Source organism: Diceros bicornis, chromosome X (assembly GCF_020826845.1).
Source record: "Diceros bicornis minor isolate mBicDic1 chromosome X, mDicBic1.mat.cur, whole genome shotgun sequence".
Classification (NCBI taxonomy): domain Eukaryota; kingdom Metazoa; phylum Chordata; class Mammalia; order Perissodactyla; family Rhinocerotidae; genus Diceros; species Diceros bicornis.
In genome coordinates, this window is record NC_080781.1 from 1,804,004 (window position 1) to 1,825,395 (window position 21,392).

General features: G+C 47.0%; 1 protein-coding gene across 1 annotated transcript in view; it reads left to right on the forward strand.

The window, feature by feature from the left end:
• Positions 1–8,395: 8,395 nt before the first annotated feature.
• Positions 8,396–21,392, forward strand: part of XG (Xg glycoprotein (Xg blood group)) — a 37,669-nt gene continuing 24,672 nt past the window's right edge. The window contains exons 1-3 of the mRNA XM_058535368.1: positions 8,396–8,624; positions 17,599–17,640; positions 19,565–19,588. Coding sequence (XP_058391351.1) covers positions 8,564–8,624; positions 17,599–17,640; positions 19,565–19,588 — 127 coding nt within the window. The 5' untranslated portion in view covers positions 8,396–8,563. The remainder of the gene's footprint in view (positions 8,625–17,598; positions 17,641–19,564; positions 19,589–21,392) is intronic.

Consider the following 21,392-nt stretch of genomic DNA (forward strand, 5'->3'; position numbering starts at 1 on the left):
GGTTTTCCCTATTCATATATATTACTTTTATGTAGTGAAATTAGTTAATGGTTACTGGGCTCGCTATCATACTTGGAAAAACATCTACCATATTGACACTATTTTTTTAAAAACTGCGTAGCTTCTTCTAACACTTTTATATAGAGCTTTATTGTGTTTTTTTTTTTTACATTAAAATATTTGATCCCCTAGGAATACATTTTTGAGTAGGAAATGAGGAAAACATTTCTCTGTGTACAGTTTTTTTTTTCACCCATGGGATAATCCCATTATTCCCAAGCTTTTATTGAATAACCCATGTTTTCCCAACTGATTAGAAATGCAATTTATGTCAGCCACTAAATTCCTGGACATCCTGGGAGAGGAGATATTTCTGTATTCTCTTCTCTCCCATTGTCATTGTTTACAAAGAAGCCAGTGCCGCATGGTTTTCATTACTGTGGGTTGATAATTATGATGGGTTTTCCTATCTGCTAGGACTAGATGCTGTATCTGTTATTCTTACTTTTTAGGGTTTTCTTGGTCATTCGTTACTGTTTAATTTTTCATTTATATTTTAGGGTCAGCTTGCCTGTTCTAAAAAGAATCCTGTTTGTATCTTAACCATGATTACACTAAATTTACAGATTAATTTAGGCATGTTGATAATATAGAGTCAGTCTGTTTAAGAACAAGCTATCCCTTTCCTTTTTCTGGACTTTTCCATCCCTCTGTAACGTTTTTGTATTTTTCATGTTTATTTGCACATTTCTTATTTTATGTATAAACATTATTGATTTATGTTAATCCTGCATAAGGCAAATTTCCTGAATTCTCTTATTGTTCACATACACACACAGATACATATATATACATACAAAATCAAATATATAATCATGAAAGAATATGTATATAAAGTCATGTATATATAAATATACATATAATCATGGAAGAATCTATTCATCTTAAGCAGTTTGTCAGGAATGAGTATTAAATTCAGTTAATTGCTTTTTCAAGATCTGTGAGGATGATCTGATGGTTTCCTCTTTAATCAATAAATATGATGAATTAAGTATAATTACATACACTATAATAGATAAGCTAATACAGAACCATCGTTTTATTCTCAAATCAAATCGTATTTGGTGTTGGGCTTGTTAATCTTTTGAGGATTATTCTGTCAATATTCAAAAGTGGAATTGGTCTGTTCTATTGTTGCGTTATTTCAATATTATACTTTCTTCATAGATTTTGGTAGACTTCCTTTATATTCTGGGAAGTTGGTTTGGCTTCAGCTACCTGGACCTGGTGTGCGTGTGTAGTGGGGATAACTGGTTTTTGGTTTCTGTTTCTTTCTGGGGGAGATAAATTTTAAAAAAAGAACAACTTTCTATATTTCTACTTCTTCACTGGAAATCATCCATTTTTCCTAAGTTTTCAAATGATGCTGCATAGATTTGAGCAAAGTTTCCACTTATAATTCTTCAATATCCTCCAAGTCTATGGAGAACTCCACATTCTTCTTATTTTGTGCAGTCATTATTTCTCCATTTTAGTTTTCGCAAATATTTTTTAATTATAAGCTTTGCTGTTTCTCAATTTTTAACTCATTGAGCCCTCTCATGTGCTTTCCTTGGATTTAATTTGTTACCCTCCCTCCTTCCAGACACACCTTGAATTGAATGCTTATTCCATTTATTTTCATTCTTTCTTCTTTAATACTGTAAACATTCAAGGCTCCAACCTTTCATCTGAGCCTCCAGTGATGACACAATCAGCTCTCATTATTGCTATTTTCTAGATAGTTGGCATTTTCCGTTTTTATTTCCTGTCAATCCAAGGGTTTAAAAAGTTTTAGAAATGTCCACGTGACATTTTGTGTTCTTTGCTTTCCCGATTGGGTCATCAATCTCCACTTCTACTGTCACGTGGGAGCCGAATGGTGTCTGTATCTTTTCTGCTTTTCTTCAGTTTTCCAAAGCTTGCTTTGTGGTCCAGTGGCTAATTTTGTGCAAGTTCCGTGTGCATCGAAAAAGATGCATATTCTCCATTTTTAAGGTATGGAGGACACGAAAGTTAAATCCACCTTATTGGTTTTGCTCCTTCGCTCATGTGTGTCTGCATGCTCCCCCTCTGTGACCTGTTTAGGCTAAGAGAGGTGAGCTAGACCTTGTCTCCTGTCCCCTTGCTTTGCATTCACAACCATTGGGGCTACGCTGCCCCCGCTTACCAGCCTTCAGAGTGTGGACATGCTATGTGGCCAGTCTCCACCTCCGTAAAAAAACAGCTGAGGAGACCACGTGCATCTCAGGACGCACGGTGACCGTGCAGTGTGGACGTGGGCCACCAGCAGGCTGCGAGCCACATCCTGCCCACTGCCTGCGAATGGTTTTTCTATGTCTAAATGATCTTAAAATATCGAAATAACAATAATATTTTATGATGCATGAAAATTCAAATAGAAATTCAGCATCCATAAAGAACGTTTGATGGCTCACAGACATGCCCACTGGTTTGCACATTGCCTGGGGCTGCTTTCCACCTAAGATGACCGAGTTCAGTGGTTGCAACAGGGCCCGTATGGCTTGCAGAGAAGAATATATTGACAGTCTGGACCTGTGCAGAAGAAGGTTGGCAACGTTTGCCCGAATGCAAGTAAGATACTTAAAACAGTGTCTTGCACGTGTTAGGCATGGCGGCGGGTTAGCTGCTATTTTGCACCTTTATTTTATCTTCAAGGATTTGTGATGACTGCTGCCCTAGTTTCATTGTTGCTCGAGCATGTCCACACTAGTTTGGCTTAGCTCGAGCCTCAGCAGGTCCCACGGGCCACGGGGCCAGCTGGCGCATGGTCTCCTTTGCAAGACAAGGCAGGTCCCTTTCCATCCGCACAACCCACCTTCTCTGACAAATCTGGATTCCAGGTGTAATATATGAACCCAAGAGCCCCCTCCATCATTCACTCCCCACCCTCTCTGCTCCTGGGGGCTCCTCTGCACTTCCTGGCCTGCATCTTCCCTCCAGGTCTGGCAGCGGGCTTTATAGGAAGGCATTTCGAGGTTCTCCCCCTCCTGATGCCCGGCGTCCCCCCCAGCCAGCTGGGGGCTCTCTTCCTTGCCCCCCTGTGCATTCCTTGCTGCCTGCCTATCTTCCTCTCATCTGGGGCCCATCGTTTCTCATTGTTAGCCTGGGGCGATGGAAACAGAGGCATTCTTTTGGTTCTGCCCACCTGTCTCCTTAGGCCCAGCTTTATGAGTCTGGGTGAGGCCCTGGGCACCCCTTCATCCACCTGGGCCCTCCCCAACGTCATGAGGGGTGGGAAGGGGGTCTTTCTACCTCTCTGTCTGCTGCAGGAGGGCCAACAATGTAAGCAAGGACTGTCGTGTTTGTCTTGAATGTAGTGCATTCACAATCTGGTTCCAAGATGGATTCACAATCTGGTTCCACCACTCTATCTGGTTCCAAGGTGTTTTTATCAACCCCAGAGGAATCCCGTTAGGCAGTCACGCCCCATATGAGTTTCCTGGGGAGGCCATAACAGAGCACCACAGACGGGGCAGCTCACACAACGGAAATTATCCTCTCGCAGTTCTGGAGACCAGAAGTCTAAAATCAAGGCATGGGCAGCATTGATTCCTTCCGGAGAATCTGCTCTGTGCCTCTCTCCTGGTTTCTGGGGGCTTCCCGAAATCGTTGGTGTTTCTTGGCCTGTAGATGCATCACTTCCATTTCTGCCTTCCTCTTCACGTGACCTTCTTCCTGTGTCTGCATGTCTGTGTCCAAATCTCTTGCTATAAGGACACCAGTCAGATTGGGTTATGGCCCATCCTCCTCCAGTACAACCTCATCCTAACTAATTACATCTACACTGACCCCATTCCCAGCTAAGGTCACAATCTGAGCTATGGCAAGTTAGGACTCCGACATATGAATTTGGTGGGGGGGGGGACACAATTCACATAACATTGCCCATCCTTCTCCCCCCAGCCCCAGGCAACCTCCAATCCGCTTTCTACCTCTAAGATTTGCCTATCCTGGACATTCCACATAAGTGGGATCAGAGGCTGTGTGGGTTTTCATGTCTGGCTTCTTTCACTTGGCGTAAAATTTTTGAGGTTCATCCACATTGTAGCACGTATCAGAGCTGTATTTGATTTTATGGTCTGGGAAATTCGAGGGAAGGATCTTTCCAAACACATCCTCTGCCCTCCTTGACTGTCTCACTTACAGCTTAGGATTATACATGCATGTTTTCTTAAAGCATTTACACACACACACACACACACATGCACACATGTGTGTGCACCAAAAATTGATCCGTCTAAGTAACATAGCTTTATAAAGATGCTACAGGGAAAACAAAAATACCAGACGATCTGGCAAAATACCAGACAATCAAGAAAAACATACACACATTTCGAGCTGCTAAAAAAAATGCTGAAGTTATCGAGATTCATTTCTCTTTTCATTCTATTGGGCATAAATTCAGCTTCTCTGGGGATTTAGAAACTGCTTTCCCAACCAGGATTTATTTTTTTCTTTCTCGTGTGCATATTCCATTTATCAGAGGGGTTCAAAGTGCCTTTTGCACGTTTTAACTTTGTCTTGTTCTCCACTGCTTTGAGATGGGTAGTTTGCAAGGGTTGATCAATGAGTGTATTTGAATAAATTAGGCAGAGTCACGGAGATTTAGGGAAAAAAATAATAAACGCTGTGAAAATAGGAAAATATCAATGGACTCGGACACCAAGCCATATCTCTTCTCCAGGGAGATTTCAAAATGGAAGATGGAAAGAATTTGGTAGATAGACAAAATGCCTCTGACTTAAATCATGGATGTTCATCCATTGTTGCCTTTTTTTGTGGGACGACGTCACGATGAAATAACAAAGGAGAACGCTTTCCAGAGTTACCAGGCTGCAGATTTCCATCCTGATTGCACTGCTGGTCTTGGAGAGGGCAGAGCACTCAATTATCTCAAATGACACTTTAGAGCCTCTTCCTGGCAATCTAGTGGTTCTTGGGTGGTGATGAAGCGCCATGATTACGGTATTCATCTTGTACTATAGCCCTGCTGTTCCCTTCCATTCTCCATCATTTCTACCTTTGGGTGTTCCCTGGCAAGCCAGGCTCTGTCTTCCTGGAATGGCTCTTAAAGAGAACGTTTGCATTTTTCCTGCAGGTCAGCGTGTCAGGGAGAACGGACAGGCACTTAGGAAAAAGGCATTTGGTTCATCTCCAACCCTTTTTAGAAGTATAAAATTTTGTCCGGATCCAAAATGTGTTTAGGGGGAAAAAAAAACCTAACAATTCAAAAAAGGTCCGTGTGTAATTCTGTGCAATCGTGCTGATGAACATGCATTAATATCCTGGCAACTACAATGGTCCGAGAGCTAGAATTTTGGGGTCTGAGGGGCACTTATTTCTGTGTTGGAAGAAAAAGGCTTTCTGTGACTTTGTGCCTTGTTCCTTTGTTTCAAAGAAAGGAAGGTGTATGAGTGCCCTGTTGCCGCTGTTAACAAATGACCCAAACACGGAGGCTTAAAACAATAAAATTCATCCTCCCCCAGTCCTGGAGACCAGATGTCTGAGATGAAGGGGTCGCAGGGCCACGCTCCCTCCAGAGGCTCCCCGGGAGGGTCCTTCCTGCCTCTTCCAGCTTCTGGGGCTCCAGGCGTCCCTGGGCTGGTGGCCGCCTCCCTCCCGTCTCTGCCTCCGTCTCCACGTGGCTTCTCCTCTGTGTCTGTGTCTCCTCTTCTGTCTCTGATGAGGACACTGTCAGTGGATTTAGGGCCACCCTCCTCCAGGATGACTTTAACTTGATCATCTGCAAAGACCCTGTTTCCAAATAAGGTCCCATTGTGAGGTCCTGGGGGTTAGGACTGCAACATATCTCTTTGAGGGGACACAATTCAACCCACAACTCTTACTGTATATTTCCTGAGGGCGTAGTGCCTTCTGGACTTCAATCTTCACTTTGCTCTCTCCCTCTATGGCAACTCAACTCACTCTGGACCAAAGTCGGATGTCCAGTGGTCATGTCCATTTCATTCCACCAGGCACCTTCATCCAATTTCCCTTCAATTTAAGTTAACAAGTGATTTTGAGTGCCTACTTTGGGGCAGCCCACCAGCAGGACAGCCAGGTTAAGGACGCAATAAGCCTTGGACTCAGGCTGCCTGAATGTGAGTCATGGCTCCGCCATATGCAATTTACTGAAATCTCTCCGGATCAGTAGACGGGTGTCTGCAGGTTTGTTTATGATTACATGTGGGCACCTTCATTAATTCTGTTGGTTCTCTCTGTAAAGAATGCTGGAAACCTCCCCACCACGCCTACCCTTTGTCCATCTCTGCTGACATCACTTCCCTCAGCATGATTGCAACAAGTTCGATGATCTCCTTGCACCAAATTTAATGCCATCTATAACTCATTTCCATGGCCCCTAGTGGGCTCATCTTCATATAAGGATCCCATCTCCGCCATAACAAAATACCACAAACTGATTGTGATTAAACAACAGAACTGTATTGTTTCATGGTTCTGGAGGCCATAAGTCTGAGATCCAGGTGTGCGCAGGGCTGGTTCCTCCTGAGGCCTCTCTCCTTGGTGTGTAGACGCCGTCCTCTCCCTGTGTCCTCACGTGGTTGTCCCTCTGTGCGTGTCTGTGTCCTCATCTCCTCTTTGTATAAGGACACCAGTCCTATTGGATCAGGACCCACCCTCTTGACCTCATTTTACCTTCATCACCTCTTTAAAGACCCATCTCCAAATCCAGTCCCATTCTGAGGTTCCGGGGGTTAGGACTCTAACATGCGAATTTTAGAGGGACACATTTCAGCCCATAACAAGCACAATCTCTGTAGTTGTTCCTTCCTTCCTTCCTGGGGGGCTGGTGGGGATGGAACAGCAGCAGGATGACTTTCAATAGGTCCTCCTCCATTCCTCACCGTCAATAGCTCACTCTGCCATAGAACAAAATGAGATACAAATAGAATAAAACTTGCCCTGGATTTTCCGTTAAAACTAGCTACGGTGTATTTCTGCCTGGCTTTGGAATATGGAATAGCCATGAAAACAGTGGACGGAAGTCCATAAATATTGCTGCAAGTCCATTCTCCTTTCTGACGGCCCACAAAGCAATGAACGTCCTTGTCAACCATGCAGCAGGATTTACACCCACCCCCTCCAGTCCCTACATGGACAAATACTGGTTTAGTTGAGAACATATAATTTCCAGGACGTAGAGAATATCATGATTCGTCTCTTGGATGCTCTCAGATAGACATTAGCTAATTCACATTTTATGTCACCAAGGAACAAGACCAGTATTGGCTACTCTCCAAATCTGGAGAATTAGTCATATTTGGGCTGCTGTAACAAGATACTATAGACTGGGCAGCCTAAACAACAGACATTTATGGTCTCACAGCCCTGGAGGCTGGACGTCCAACATCAAGGTGTGGGCAGGGCTGGTTCCTCCTGTTTTCACGGTGTGTAGATGCCGTCTTCTCCCTGTGTCCTCACATGGTGGAGAGAGAGAACTCCGGTGTCTCTCCCAGCCTGTTCCCTTCTTCCTACTCAGCCTTTAAAATCAGGGCGAGGCCACGACCCTCTCTAGAAACCTTTATGATACAAGGTGAGTCCGGAATGTCCCAGGTACCCCAACGTCTCCATGTGTATCCCCCACATCACATAGTAGTGCACCACAATTCTCTGGTTTAACCATCTGTGTCCCCTCCTCTTTGTAAACAACTTTCAGTTCTTCATCACTGCACACCTGGCACCTCGCATGCACCTGGATCAGAACAGGTGTGTATCGAATGTTTGTTGAATGAATGCATGAACTCCTTTGATGTCCCACACTCAGGAAGCAGAAATCCTGGAATTAATAAATGAGGAGCTTCTGACCACCTCTAACGTAGCTCAGGTGAAAGACACAGGGGTCCAGGTTCATCTGCTTCCCTCACACCGGTATCCCCACCCAGACTATTTGTCCTGACACCTGCAAAGATACCTGAGGTTCAGGGACAGAGAGAGTCTTTTAAGGCACAGGGTCTCTTAGTTGCAAAAGCTGAGACTTAAAGTTGGGTCTGGGCACTGTTCTTTGGAATGACCCAACGCCAGTTCTCAATGAACTGTCACCGCCCTGGAGGAGGGTTCCTGGGAAGGACCACGGGCGAGGAGTCTCCTCCCAAGGCTCAGGTTGGCCCTATGATGCTTCACCTTTCACGCCCACGGGAGCAGAGCAGCCAAGCAGGTGTGCCAGCTTCCTGAAGCCCAGGATGCCCATTGGTGCTGAGTGACACCCTGTTTCCCCATCATGCTAGGGGTTGGCTGTTGCAGCTCGAGGGGGCTGGCTCAGGTGCGTTCTTCAGCGTGGGTGCATTTGTCCCACGGGCTCCTGGCTGTGGGGTTTGGAGTCCGAGAGCCGGGCTCATTTAGTTTTGGCAAAGGGATCGTAGCTTCCGCTTGAAGACTTGGCCTCTCTTCCTTCCAAGCTGGGAGACCAGAAGTCAACACATCGAGGGTGGGGTGGCTGGATGTGGCAACCCGCTGAGATTCCTTCCTCCCGGAGCCCACGATGGAGAGCTGGCGGGCACTCTTTCGTCTCTCGTTCCTGTGTTTTCTGATGCACGCCCGAGGTGAGGGACGGTTTGCCCCGAGGGGTAGCTGCGTAGGTGTGGGCTTCTGTGAGTTTTTAAAAGCTCACTTTTAAAAACTCCTTCCAAAAGGAGCTTCTGCTAAGTGAATGGCTCTAGCTTGCCAGACCAGATTAGAAAGGAGAGGGAGGATGATGGCTGGTAGGGGAGAGGGTATGGGGAACCAGTGTAGGGTCTGGGAACTGAAACCAGATGTTTTAGTTGTAGGATGTGTGTTAATAGCACTTAAAAGCAAACTCTGTTTTCTCATTTTGGTCTGTGCGTGTCACACGTTTAAAAAATGATCGGTTCTAGTCCATGATTTAAGCATGTTAGGGCGTGTTGGGGTTTTTAAGTTCCTTGTTTGGGGCTTAAAATATTAGTTCTGACTGTTTTGTTTCCATACGGCCAAAGTGGAATCGACACACAGCTTGGTTCGGGGGGATGGCTGACCTGAGATTGCGTTGGCTTCATGGGCAGGCTCGGTTCTGATTTTTAAGCTTTTTGATAAATGTCATCCTTGCGCGGTCACAAGTTAAAATCATGTGAGTTGTTTTATGCCCAGAACTTCAATGCGAGCTGACAGGCTCTCTCCCAACACCTGGATGCTGGGGAGGGTGGGGCACCTCATTTAGGAACTATATGAACAGTGAAGTGTAAGATTTAAGCAGTAACTGGATGGCAAGTATGCTCTTTTTCATATTCTGATTCCAGGGCACGGAATACCAGGTGGAACTTGGGAGGGAGAAGCGTCGGTTAGGAGTTAAAACATCTCGTGCAGATGTTAGGATTCTGGCATTTCCTGTTTATCATGTTTAAGGCGTGTTCAAGGAAGAGAGTTGGTTGTTTTGGGGGCAGACGTGAGGTTGAGAGAGATCCCGGTGCACGCAGACTGGGACTTTCAGCATCAGTTAATGCATGTCGTCTGTACATCTTACCTGGTATGTGGACCACGCTGACATGAATTCAGTAGCTTCTGTTTGCACAGGGATGTTGGTCCCTGAATTTACACGAGACCTGAGGGAGAAGCAAGGGGGCAGGGCTCCTGTTTTAAGCAGAGACGCCCAGCTGCACACCCAGCCCCTTTGGAGAGTTAATTCCGGTCTTGGTGGGTGACAATCAGAACTGTAGGTTTGCCTTATTCCCTCAAGCGAGTCAACCTCTAAATTGCATAGTCTATTGCATCCTTTAGGAAGAAGTGGATGTCAGCTTCCTTCAGCTAGCCATGCAGCTCATCGTAAATCTGTGGGAAACTTTGCTGTGTGTTTACAAAATGTCCTTCACGAGAGGAAAAAGATCTAGGAGCCAGCCACGGCTGAGGTTGGCCAAGTGCTTTCAATGACGTCCGTGTTGAGTTCTTTGGATGACGATATCACTTCTAACTCCTTAAGTTATTCTCACCCAGCCAAATGATGGGGTGCCACTTTATAGATGGTAAATTGAGGCACCGACAGTTCACCCATTTGCCCCAGGTCGCGCCACTGGTAAAACGCACAGGCAGGATTAGGATGGAAATGGCAAAGGGCAGCTTGTGATGTTTGGTTTTTTGAGAAAAAAAATTTTTTATTAAAAAATTTTGTATAAGCCATTTATGTTTATAAATATATATAAATTAAATATATAAATATATTTATCCTTATGTTTTTCTTTTTCCTGTATATATATACATATATATATATAGTATCCAGTATGTACACTATTGTTTCCCTATATATATGTTACCCTTTTTCCTGCACATATATTATGCACTGCCTCCAACACTCTCTTCCACATCCATTGTGCCTTCTTCCCTTATCATACATGGCTAAAAATTTGTGTGCATTTGACTAGAAAGCTGCTTTTCTACGTGCAGAGTTAAAAAAAAAATGATGATAACTGATAACGATGTTCTTTATAGTTTTTAAGAACAACAGGTAGTGTTTTTGAGTACTTCCTGTTGGGTGAAGGTATTTTGCACGACTTGCTGCACTCAGCTGTGGGGCTGTTTTGGTTTTGCTTCTGAGAATGGTGATATGGAGAGTGTCACAACCTTGTGACACTTGCTCAAGGCAACAAGCCAGGCCACGCAGGGCTATGGGACTCTAGTCCATGCTAGCCTCATCCTACATCCCTCAGTGGAGACTTTCTTGATCCTGCCTCCTTCCTCATGGCCCCCAAACTACCTCTGATCTGGCCAGTCTATGGCTGTGGCAGCCACGCCACAAAGGCGTCATTGAACCTGCCCATTGTCACCTTGCCCATCTGTGGGGCTGAACCCGCCCATCTATTTAGGGCAGTGGTTCTCAACCCTTGATGTGCAGAGGAGTCAGCCAGGATGGAGCTGGTTTAAAGGCACCTCCCCAGTCCCCGTCCCTGGAGAGCCCCATTCTGTAGGTGGGTGGGGCTACTGGGGAACTGGGAGACCTGCATTTTAAGAAGCACTTGGGGACACACCCACGCTGGAGTCAAGGCTCTCTTTGAGAAACGATGACTCGCCATCTGGTTTACACCTGGGCTGAGCCTCATGGGTCCCTGACACACGGGGGAGGCTGATCTTTGCTTCCCCATTCAGAGATGCATCACCCAACACGGGCAGGCCAGAAGTGACACTGCCAGGTAGAGAGACTGTAGCCCGCCATTCTCAGCTGGGGGGCACTTTGCCCCCAGGGGACGCTTGGCAGTATCTGGAGTCATTTTTGGTTGACACAACTGGGAGACAGGGGCTGCTGTCATCTAATAGTTGGAGGCCAGGATGCTGTTCAACATCCTACAGTGCACAGGATGGTCCCAAACGTAAGAGGATTATCCAGTCCCAAACGTTGCTAATGCTGACGTTGAGAAATCCTGCCTTAGCATGAGAGACTCTGTCTATATCTATCTGGCTATCATCTATCTAACTATGTAACTATCTATCTACCTACCTACCTATCTGTCTATCTATCTATATCTATCTGTTTTTGGGGAAGAGGGAGAATCCCCCTCTGCCCTTTCCCGTAAGGTTCTTATGGCTGGCTGAATAATTAAAAAGACAGGTTAGCAGGAGAGAATAATACCAAGTTTAATAACATGTATACATGGGAGAAACCAGGGAAACTGTGTTTCTCAACACAATAGCGGTGATTCTCGTCTTAAATACCATCTTCAGTTAAAGACAAAGGAGGATGCTGGGGATAGTGGTTTGGGATTTCAGAGGGGAAGAAGACAATTCACATGGAGAGGGAAATGTAAATGTTTGTCAGACAATTCTTTACAGGGCTGCCTATAGAGAATGTGGCTGGAGAGACAGAAATCACAGTAACTAAGAGTATGTAGATTTAAGTCCTCTCCTTCCATCCTGATAAGAGTTTTCACAGATAAGGTCATCCCCCCCTCTTCCCACAACACAGAGGGAGACACCTTTACAAATGTAAATATTTGATAAACAGAACTTTGTTAAAAATAGGCTTAGTGAGGACCCTGCCAGTCTGTCTACACCCAGAGTTAAATTCCTTTAGGCAGTTTGGGGGAGCTCAGATGTCTGTCAGTGAAAATAATCAAGGTAAAGAGATATATTTCAGGGTGGCCAATTTTGATCTCCCACACTATGCATCTATGTATCTATGTATCAATCTATCATCTATTTATGTATGTATGTATGTATGTACATATGTATCTATCATCTATCTATCTATCTATCTAGCTGTCATCTAGGTAGCTAGCTATCTTTGTTGTTTAAGCCACCCTATCTGGGGTACTTTGTTACAGCACCCCAGCAAACCCACACACAGTTCTTGTTCTACAAAGTGAAGTCCACGGACCTGCAGCCTCAGAGTCCCATAGGAGCTTGTGAGAATTGCCACCTCTCAGCCCCACCCAGATGTACCACTGCAGAGTCTGTGTGTCCCCCACATCCCAAGGGATCCATGTGCCTGTGTCCCTTTGGGAAGGCAGGTTTACTACACACCATTCAACCTTTCCTCACTGGACAGCCTGCAGCATTTTTCTCCAGTCTCCATTTCACAACAAATGTCTTCTCTTTTATGATGAGCAATCATTCCTTCTTCCTTTGTGACCAAATGCGTGTCCGCCTGGAGCCTCTGTACATCTGCCGTTGCAGATGGCTTTGATCTGCAATGCACTAAAAGGGCCCTTGTGATGCCAGGAACCCGGACAACTGGTTGACCTTCTGGGGCGAGGCTCAGCTGCCATTGGGGGCTGAGGGGCAGGAGGATTCATAGACCTGAGGAGCAGCCCACGCACCGGGCACCAGTTCAGCCCCAGAAGGGTCTGCAGCCCTTGGAGAGAGGGTCAGTCATTGGGTCCCTGGGTATTCACATTGAGGTGTGGAGGACGGGAACCCACCTCTCTTTAATAATAATCGCCCACTTGCTGGAAACGGAAACTTCTTGAGGAACTAGACACCAGAATGGAATTAGCCACACAGCTGTTTCAGGGAGGAAGTGGAACCCCACCAGCGATGCATGGAAACCCACGCTGTTTTTCTCCTTTTACTCTCTCTTTAAACCTAAACGACTAACATAGGCAAATTATTTATTTTCTCGACTCCGTGACTCATGCCGTCTTGGAAAGAGCTACCATCATACGCTTTCTGTAACTAATTTTTTTAACTATTGAGCCAGAGTCAAAAGGGGACGATTTGCCTGGAGGAAGTCAAGACGGGCTCCCTCGGAGTCCGTGCTCCAAATGAGTGAAATTCCAGCGAGGTCGGCCCCGTCTGTGGGATTCCTCAAGGATGAGAGGGTCGTGGAGATTTAAGCCTCCCTAAATGGCTTCATCTGGGGCGGCTGACCTCAGAAGGAGAGGTTTAAATTAATCCACACTTCAGGGGAAACCATTAAAATCCGATGTCAAGAAATGAGAAAGAGTTGCCTTAAAGGGCGGCTGTTCCTCAACGGGACGAAGACACAAGGATGCCAAGGTCGGGGTAATAAAATCTCAGAGGCTGTGGGTGTTCACGAGTGGGTTGCGAGCCACATGATGCACACGGTTCACGGTAATTAAGTTCGGCGACATATAAATTCTGCTGGTAACAGCTGTAATTGGTGCCAGGGTTGTGGAGAGTCATTGTGATTTTCTGTTTTTTCCCTTTCCTCGGAGCTTACCTGGGGCTGGTTTTCTCCTTTAGATGGAAGTAAATAATTCAGTGGTTTTGAGGAGCTGGGAGGCGCACATCTTTGTCTCCTCTGTTCTGCGTGGTCGCCGTCGCTGGGCGGGCCGTATTCTTTAGTGCAAAGCTCCAGCCTCAGCACCATGTTCCTATTATTCCAACAACTGCTCTATGCTTTGCTTTGCAAAGTTGCTGGTTGTCCTATTGACTGGAAGTCTGAATCGAAGTTGGGACGTTCAGGGCACAGAAACTCCAACATGAAGCAGCATAGAATCTCACGGGGGTAGAATCGGACCTGAGTTTGGGTACTAGAGACAACAGAATTGCTCCAAGTGCAGCCTAAGCAGCGTTCCTAAGAATAGCTTTTATTTTGGTGGGGGTGAGGGTCTTGTGTGTGATGCTAAGACCTCCCACCCATCAGCAGAAGCCGCTTAAAACCCACCTCCCCAGGATGTCGGCTGGAAGCCCAGCATCGTGATCCCAGGACAGACGAGGCTGCTTTCTCCTCGGGCGTTTACCATCCCAGAACACGTGGGTTTGATTAAAAGTGGCTGAGCCAGCGAAGCCCCAGAGATGAAGATCAGAAACAGATCTTCTGTTCCAAGCCAGTCTTGTGCTCTGAGTTCAAAACAAGTCTGGTGAGAGCGGTTGCCTCGTGAACAGCCCCCCCGTTTCCCCTGTATTTGAGCCCCAGGATCAGCATCATGTACCCACGGGATTTCCCATGGGGATATGACCTGGAGCACATGGGGGCCTGCAATGGGCCGGCACTCCTGCAATGTCTTGGCTGCAGCATCTCCAGAGGGCAGAAGGCACCCGGTGAATCCCTACCCGGCTGGCAGGACTGGGTCATCTCTGTGCCCGGCCACCTGATGGTTTATGCAACAAGGTCCACGTGAGACCGCACCCTGCCCCACACGCATGAGTCATGCTCACACACGCCTCTCTGCTGGGCAAGGCATGCAACCACCAAGGGTGGCTTCCTCTGTGACCTGCCCTCCTTCCTGCCGCCCTCCAGGGGCATGGGAAGCATCTCCAAGCTGAAGGAGGCTGCTGAATGGGACGGGGACATGGAACAGGGAGCCCTTGGTTGTTTCCAAAGCCAGGAGAGGGCCCCCTGATTTCCTGCTGCAGGCTGAGGCTGGCTGTCAGGGATCCCACACTCTGATGGATCGATTGACCCCCCTCCCCGGACGGGGCCCAGTGCCCTTTCTGATAAGATGCCCGTGCCGCCCAGCAGTATCGTGCAACGGCATTTCGGAGATAACACAGAGGCCTTGGATTATCTCGGACAAGGGGAGTGGCCGGGCACGCTGGTTGGAGGAGATTGTTAGGGATGCCTGGAGACGCTGGGGCGTGCCACGATGTGGCACGGAAGTTGTTTGTCAACTACCAAGGGAGAGTGGAATGCAGACTCTGGGAGGCCCATGCAGCTGAGTGGTTTCGGGGCCCTGCAGGAATGATCCGTCCATTTGAACTGCACAGAGGGTCAGCCACATCCTGGCTGACCACCCTGGAAGGGACGTGTCTTAGAATCCAGGAGGCTGATGTTGCATCCTGTCCCCCAGACCCAGGGTGGTGGTGAGCGAGAGAGAGAGGGAGCAAAAAAGGGGGCAGGTTCTTCCCTGTAAATAGGAATTGGGGGACCCTGGTGATGAAGAGGGGCATCTGGAGGGACGTGGAAACTGCCAGACTTAGAAAATTCTCTGTGGGATGGGGTCTGTAATGGCACGGGCCTCCAGCCTCCAGTCTGAACCCCGGGGCCGGTGATGGGTGCACTCTGGCCTCAGTTTCCCCTACCTTCTGATGCCTGTGGCTTGTCCTGATTCAGGAGGCACCTTCCTGGGGATGTGGCCACTCCAGGGCCCCAGCTCCTTTGGCAAGCAGCCCCAGAGCTGCCCATGTGGCATTGTGGCCGGGGTCATACCAGGGGCATAGCTGACCCCATGCTGGACCCAACAAACCTTCCTCCAGGGAGGGCACAACCCGGGCGGATGCCAGGAGGAGACCCAGCATCTAGGGATCAACTTGTTCCCTCATGCACAGCCTCCTTCCGGGCGCAGGGGCTGGGACTGTGGCTGCTGGAGGGGGCCGGGTGCAAATTCTGACTCTGCCCTTAAGCTCCCGGAAACTTGGCTCCTCAGCTGGGACACGTGCACAGCAGCAATACCGATATCCTGGCGTGGGTGGAAACCCCCCCCCGTGCAAATTTAGGATTCCTCACTGAGACACGCTACCATGTGGAGGAACCTCGAAGACATGATGCTCAGTGGGAGAAGCCAGACAGCAGAGGCCACATTGTGTGTGATTCCATTGATATGACACGTCCAGAACAGGCAAATCCACAGACAGAAAGGGCATTAGTGATGGTCAGGGGCTGGGGAGGGGGATGGGGAGTGAGCGCTAATGGGGACGGGGGTGGCCTTTTGGGGTGACGGAATGTTCTGGAACCAGATGGAGGTGACGGTTGGACGACGTTGTTAATGTTCTAAATGCCAGTGAATTGTGCACTTTGAATGGGTGAATTGTGTGATCTGCAAGTTATACCCCACTAAAGGTGTTAAAAATGTTACCACCAAAAGATGAGATTCAAATTTGTCAGGGTCTCGAAGGATTTCTGATGTGTCTTCTCTAATTTCAGAGGCAGCAAGGGGGATAAGTGCACGTGGGAAGAAATGTTTTAATGGGCAGGGGAGGAACGTGGTGCAGCCCTCCCACCCCCAGCTCATTAAAAAGAAATTTTTTTTTGTGGTACAATGCACATGCATGAAAGGCACCATGTCAACCATTTTAAAGGGTTCAGAGATTTTTCACACATTCACAATGCTGTGCAACCATCACCTCTATCTAGTTCCAGAACATTTCATCACCCCAAAGGTAATCCTGTACCCATTAGCAGTCTCTCCCAATCCCTTCAGCTCTCATTTTATCTGCTGAAGCTTCTGTGAGTTGAGCCAGTAAGAAAGCCAAAATATGGTCTCAGCTTCTCTCCAGATTCCAGATTCCTTTTCATTATTTTCAGCAAGTGAAAAACTCGTACGTAACCAGGATTTCTGAGCCCTTGGGCACTGGGAGGAGGGCCTGGTTTGGAAGGTTTTTGGAAGGCTTTCAGGAAAGTTGTGGAGAGCAAGGGGCAGCGTGCGGCTGACCCTCGACTGGACATCCATTCTGTCTTAGCGATAAACGAAAATATCCCAGAATTCTGGCCACACAGTCCCCACCGTACCACATTTCCTGGGAGCATTCCTTAAGCTAAAAACGGGAGTCAGAACGTCTCCTGGTAGGTAAACCAGCACTTTTGAAACAGGTCACTTGTCACCTGCTCCAGGAAGACCTCCAGGTCTGCTCACACGGATGTGGAATCACCTGCTGTCCTTTGGTCCCCACTGTATCCTGCCCCTACCTTCAGGGAGATGCATCGTGTTTCTTCACTAAAGGACTGGGAAGGAGGGATGTGTGGTTCATCATCGAATCCCCAGCCCCCAACAGTGTGCCTGGCACATAGTGGTAGTTTACAAATGTTTGCAGAGTGCGTGGATACTCTGGCTTTCCAAAACGTCTACGTGTTCTGCTCAGTAGCTAGAGGCAGCGAAGGATCTTCCTCTTCTTTAAGATGGGGATGCAATCGTCTTCCGTAAGATGTCTCTTCGGTGAGGGGCACCAGCCTGCCCGAAAAGATGAGATATCAGTTTGATAAAACACACAGAGGTGGAGAGTGGGGGGAATTTGACCCTCTGCTTAGCTCCCAGTGGGAGTGACCTTTGCACTGAGGGGGAACCTCTGGCTTAGCGGGTGGACGGGGTCAAGGGAGGCAGCCTGGATGTGGCGCCAGGAGCCCAGGAGCCCTGACCATCCCATCGCCGTGTCACTTATGCTGTGTCTTCCCGACAGGTCAAAGGGACTTCGACTTGGCTGACGCTTTGGATGAGCCCGGTGAGTGCCAATATTTCCAGGGGAGTTTTGCTTTTGCAGCATCAGCTTTGGGGTTGGGTGGGGCCAGGATGCGGAATTCCTGGGCAGTGAGATGTCTGGTCTTCACCGAGATGGCAGACAGTTGGAGAGGGACCTTTGCCCCGTCCAAAAGTCTCTTGGCCAAGGGTGCAGTAGGTGTGGGGCTTAGCTCAGTCTCTAGGTACGTCAATGCTCCCCAAGCCAGTGGCCTGGGCATCTTCCATCAGTTTTTGAGTTTCTTAAATGTTGGTTCTTAGTCGATGCTGCCTCACGTCCTGGCCGAGACCAATCGAATCCAGCTCGCTTCCCTCCCAGGCCGGCTGTGTCCCTTCCTCCCGGCGGGCCCTCTGGCCGCCTCCACTCATGGGGCATTTGCAACTTGAAAGACCCCCACACCTGTGTCCTCACCACCCTTGGCTTCAGCCGGACTTTCTTGCCGGCCAGAAAGCTGAGCATCTGTCTCCTGGACCCTGGAGGAAGGTCTGATGAAGGCCCAAAGTCTAGCCGGGAGGCAGGGGTGTTGGGACCTGGCTGGCTGGGAGAGAGGAATGGGTTTGGCTTGCAGGCATAGTGGGAGTGGGGTCTTGTTTTGAAAGGAAGAGAAAAGCTTGTCTACTTGGAGAAAGACCACCAACCTCTGTCACCAGGAGCAGCTACTGGTCACTCAGCGCAGAGGGATAATGGTGGTTGCTGGAGGAAGTGAAGATGGGATGTGAGGACCAGAGCCCAATTTAGAAAAGGCCAACAAACAAACGCTACAAAACCATCCCCCTCCCTGATTTTCCCCACTAACTGAGGCTTTCGCTGTTAGTAACCGTGAAAGAGGAGATATGAGATTATTGTCAGGGCAATAGAAAAACCTAATGATGCACGCCAATGTCGAGACACCACTTCCCCTATCAGGCTGCAAGTTGAGAGGCTCGGTCCTACCCAGTCTGCACGGAGGGCACTGGGCATTAATGTCCAAAATGCACTAGGAGACGGGATGGATAAGGAAGGATCATGCCCACCACAGGAGGTGGCCTGCAGCTGTGAGAGGGGCAAGGCTGTGGGCTCAGATGCAGAATCACCTAAGATGTTTTACTGATTAAAAAACACCACTGACGTATGAAGCAGCAATCCTGCTCCTAGGTAGATATTTGAGAGAATTGAAAGCAGAGAGTCAATCATATACATGTACACACGTGTTCACAGCAACATTATTCACAATGACCAAAAGGTGGAAAAAGCCCAAAAGTCCGTCCACGGATGAACGGATAAACAGAATGTGGTCCATCGATACAGTGGAATATTACTCAGCCAGGCAAAAGAGTGAAGCACTGACACAGCTACAATGTGGATGAACCTTGAGGTTCATTTTTTGTTTACACACTCTCTGGCACCAACAAACACTCAATAAATGTTTGTTGAAAGAATAAATGCATGCATGAAAGAGAGGGAGAGAGCATCGTTCTGAAAGTGAGAAGGCTCTCTCCATCTTTCCCTTAGCCTCTGCCATCACCGTTCACCAGACACGCAGCCACCTTTCTGGTGTGTGGGGCACCAGGTGTACGCCCACCTGCCCTGGATGCAAAGATGAATTTCCTGCAGGTGTCTGAAATCCCACTCCCCTGCCTCCTGCAAGTCTTTGCTCAAACTTACTTCCTAATGAGTGAAGCTGACACCTCATTAAAGCTCCCCCCACCCCTGACCCTTGCACAGTCCAGGGAAGCCTGGTGGGCATGGATTTTTAAGGGTGTCTTGTTTGTTTTTGTTCCTCTGAATACAAAATGGAATTTGTGTTTGTATCCCTTAATTTTTAGTGCCTTGAAATTTTCATTTTTGATTAGGGTATTAAGGATTCTTCCTTTGAGCTGTGGATACATCCTCGATGCTTATCGAGTGTATTTTCTCTCTTTGTTCACAGAACCCACCAAGAAGCCGAGCTCAGGTGGGTGACTATGTGGCCGGGCAGAACCGAGGCTATGCCCTCCAGCTGCTGTTTTCGGAGGGGTGCGTGAAGATGTTCACAGGGTCTCAGAGTGCATGAAGGAGGTGCAAGCAATCACCCATTCGCAGATGTTAAGCAAACCCTACTTATTGGGGAAATGCAAATCAAAATCACAGTGAGACCTTACTACATTCCTACAAGGATGGCTAGAATCGAGACATGGGAGGAATCAGAACTGTCAGGCACTGCTGGTGGGGATGGGAAATTGTGCAGCTGCTGTGGAAAACAGTCTGGGGGTTCCCCCAAAATTTTAACATGGAGTTACCCTATGATCCAGCAATTCCACTCTTAGGTACATGCCCCAAGGAATTGAAAAGGGTCTCCAACAAAAACGTGAACATACATGTTCATAGCAGTACTATTCACAGCAGCTGAAAGGTAGAAACAACCCAAGTGTCCATTGATGGATGAATGGATAAACAGAATGTGGTCCATCCACACAGTGGAATATTACACAGCCATAAAAAGGGATGAAACACTGACTTACACTACAATGTGGATGGACCTTGAGGATATGATGCTCGGTGAAACTAGGCAGACACAAAAGGACACAGATTGTGTATTTCTGTTTATATGAAATGTCCAGAAAGTACATTTCCTGCCAGGAAATTTAAAAATAGCAAGCCTGTCCCTCTGCGAGCCTGGCTTTTCGTGGAGTGAACCTGGTCTGCTCATGGATATTGCTGAAAGCACTACCTACCTCAGTAGGAAGGAATGTGAACCCAGAAGGGCACAGTGGGATGCAAAAGGCAATGGTGACTAAGACATTGGTAAAATTAAATGATGATCGGCTGTTTTAAAAAACCCCAACTCATTGGCGTTAACAACAAGATGCAATTAAACTCCTAAGTGAAATACTAAGGAACAGTAACAGAGAGGTTGAGAAGGAGAAGAATTGAATTCAAGTAATCCAAGATTGCTGCATTTTTGACATTTTTAAACTCAAATATTCTTGTTCAAATCAGAAATTGAATGTTTAATTCCTGCATTAGTTGAGGAGAGAAAAAGGAAGAATAAAGTCAACTTGATTAAATAAGTAGAGGTCAGGAAAGAATTTAAAAAAAGAAAAGAAGAAAAAAATGAAAGAGTAGCAATAATGTACATTAATTATCGTAGGTGTGAAATGATTTAAGAAATATTTTAAAGACAGGGGTTAGATAATGCAATTTAAAATCAGTTATATGTGATTTATAAGAGAAACATTTGAAATATAATTCCAGGGAGAAGGTGAAAAGAAATGGTTGGAAAAAGATGCATGAGACAAACAGTAACCAGAAGAATGTAGCAATGTCAGACAAAATGACCTTCAAGGACTAACAGTTATTTGGGCTAACGAGAGTTACTATGTATCCATCCAAGAACAATCCCCAGGATGATAAAGCAATCTGTATACATCATGCACCTCCAGTGAGTCTAGGTGGATATTAAGCAAAATCAGAGTGAAAGATTTTTTGCAAGCCTTTCTCCAGAAATATCAGGTCTGGCAGATGAAAATATTATTAAGAATAAAGACTTGAATAACTCAACTAACAAGCCTGAGGGACTAGGAATTTACAGCCCCTGAACCACCAAAGAGAAAATGTGAATCACTTTTTTGCATCCAGTTTGTAAAGACTGACTATACCCTCGTCCACAATTAGCTTGTCCTTAATTATGACAGAAATACATTAAATGCTTATGTAAATAAAATAAAGATGTAAAGCAAAGATATATACAGTTGCACAGAATTTGGACTAACTGTAGT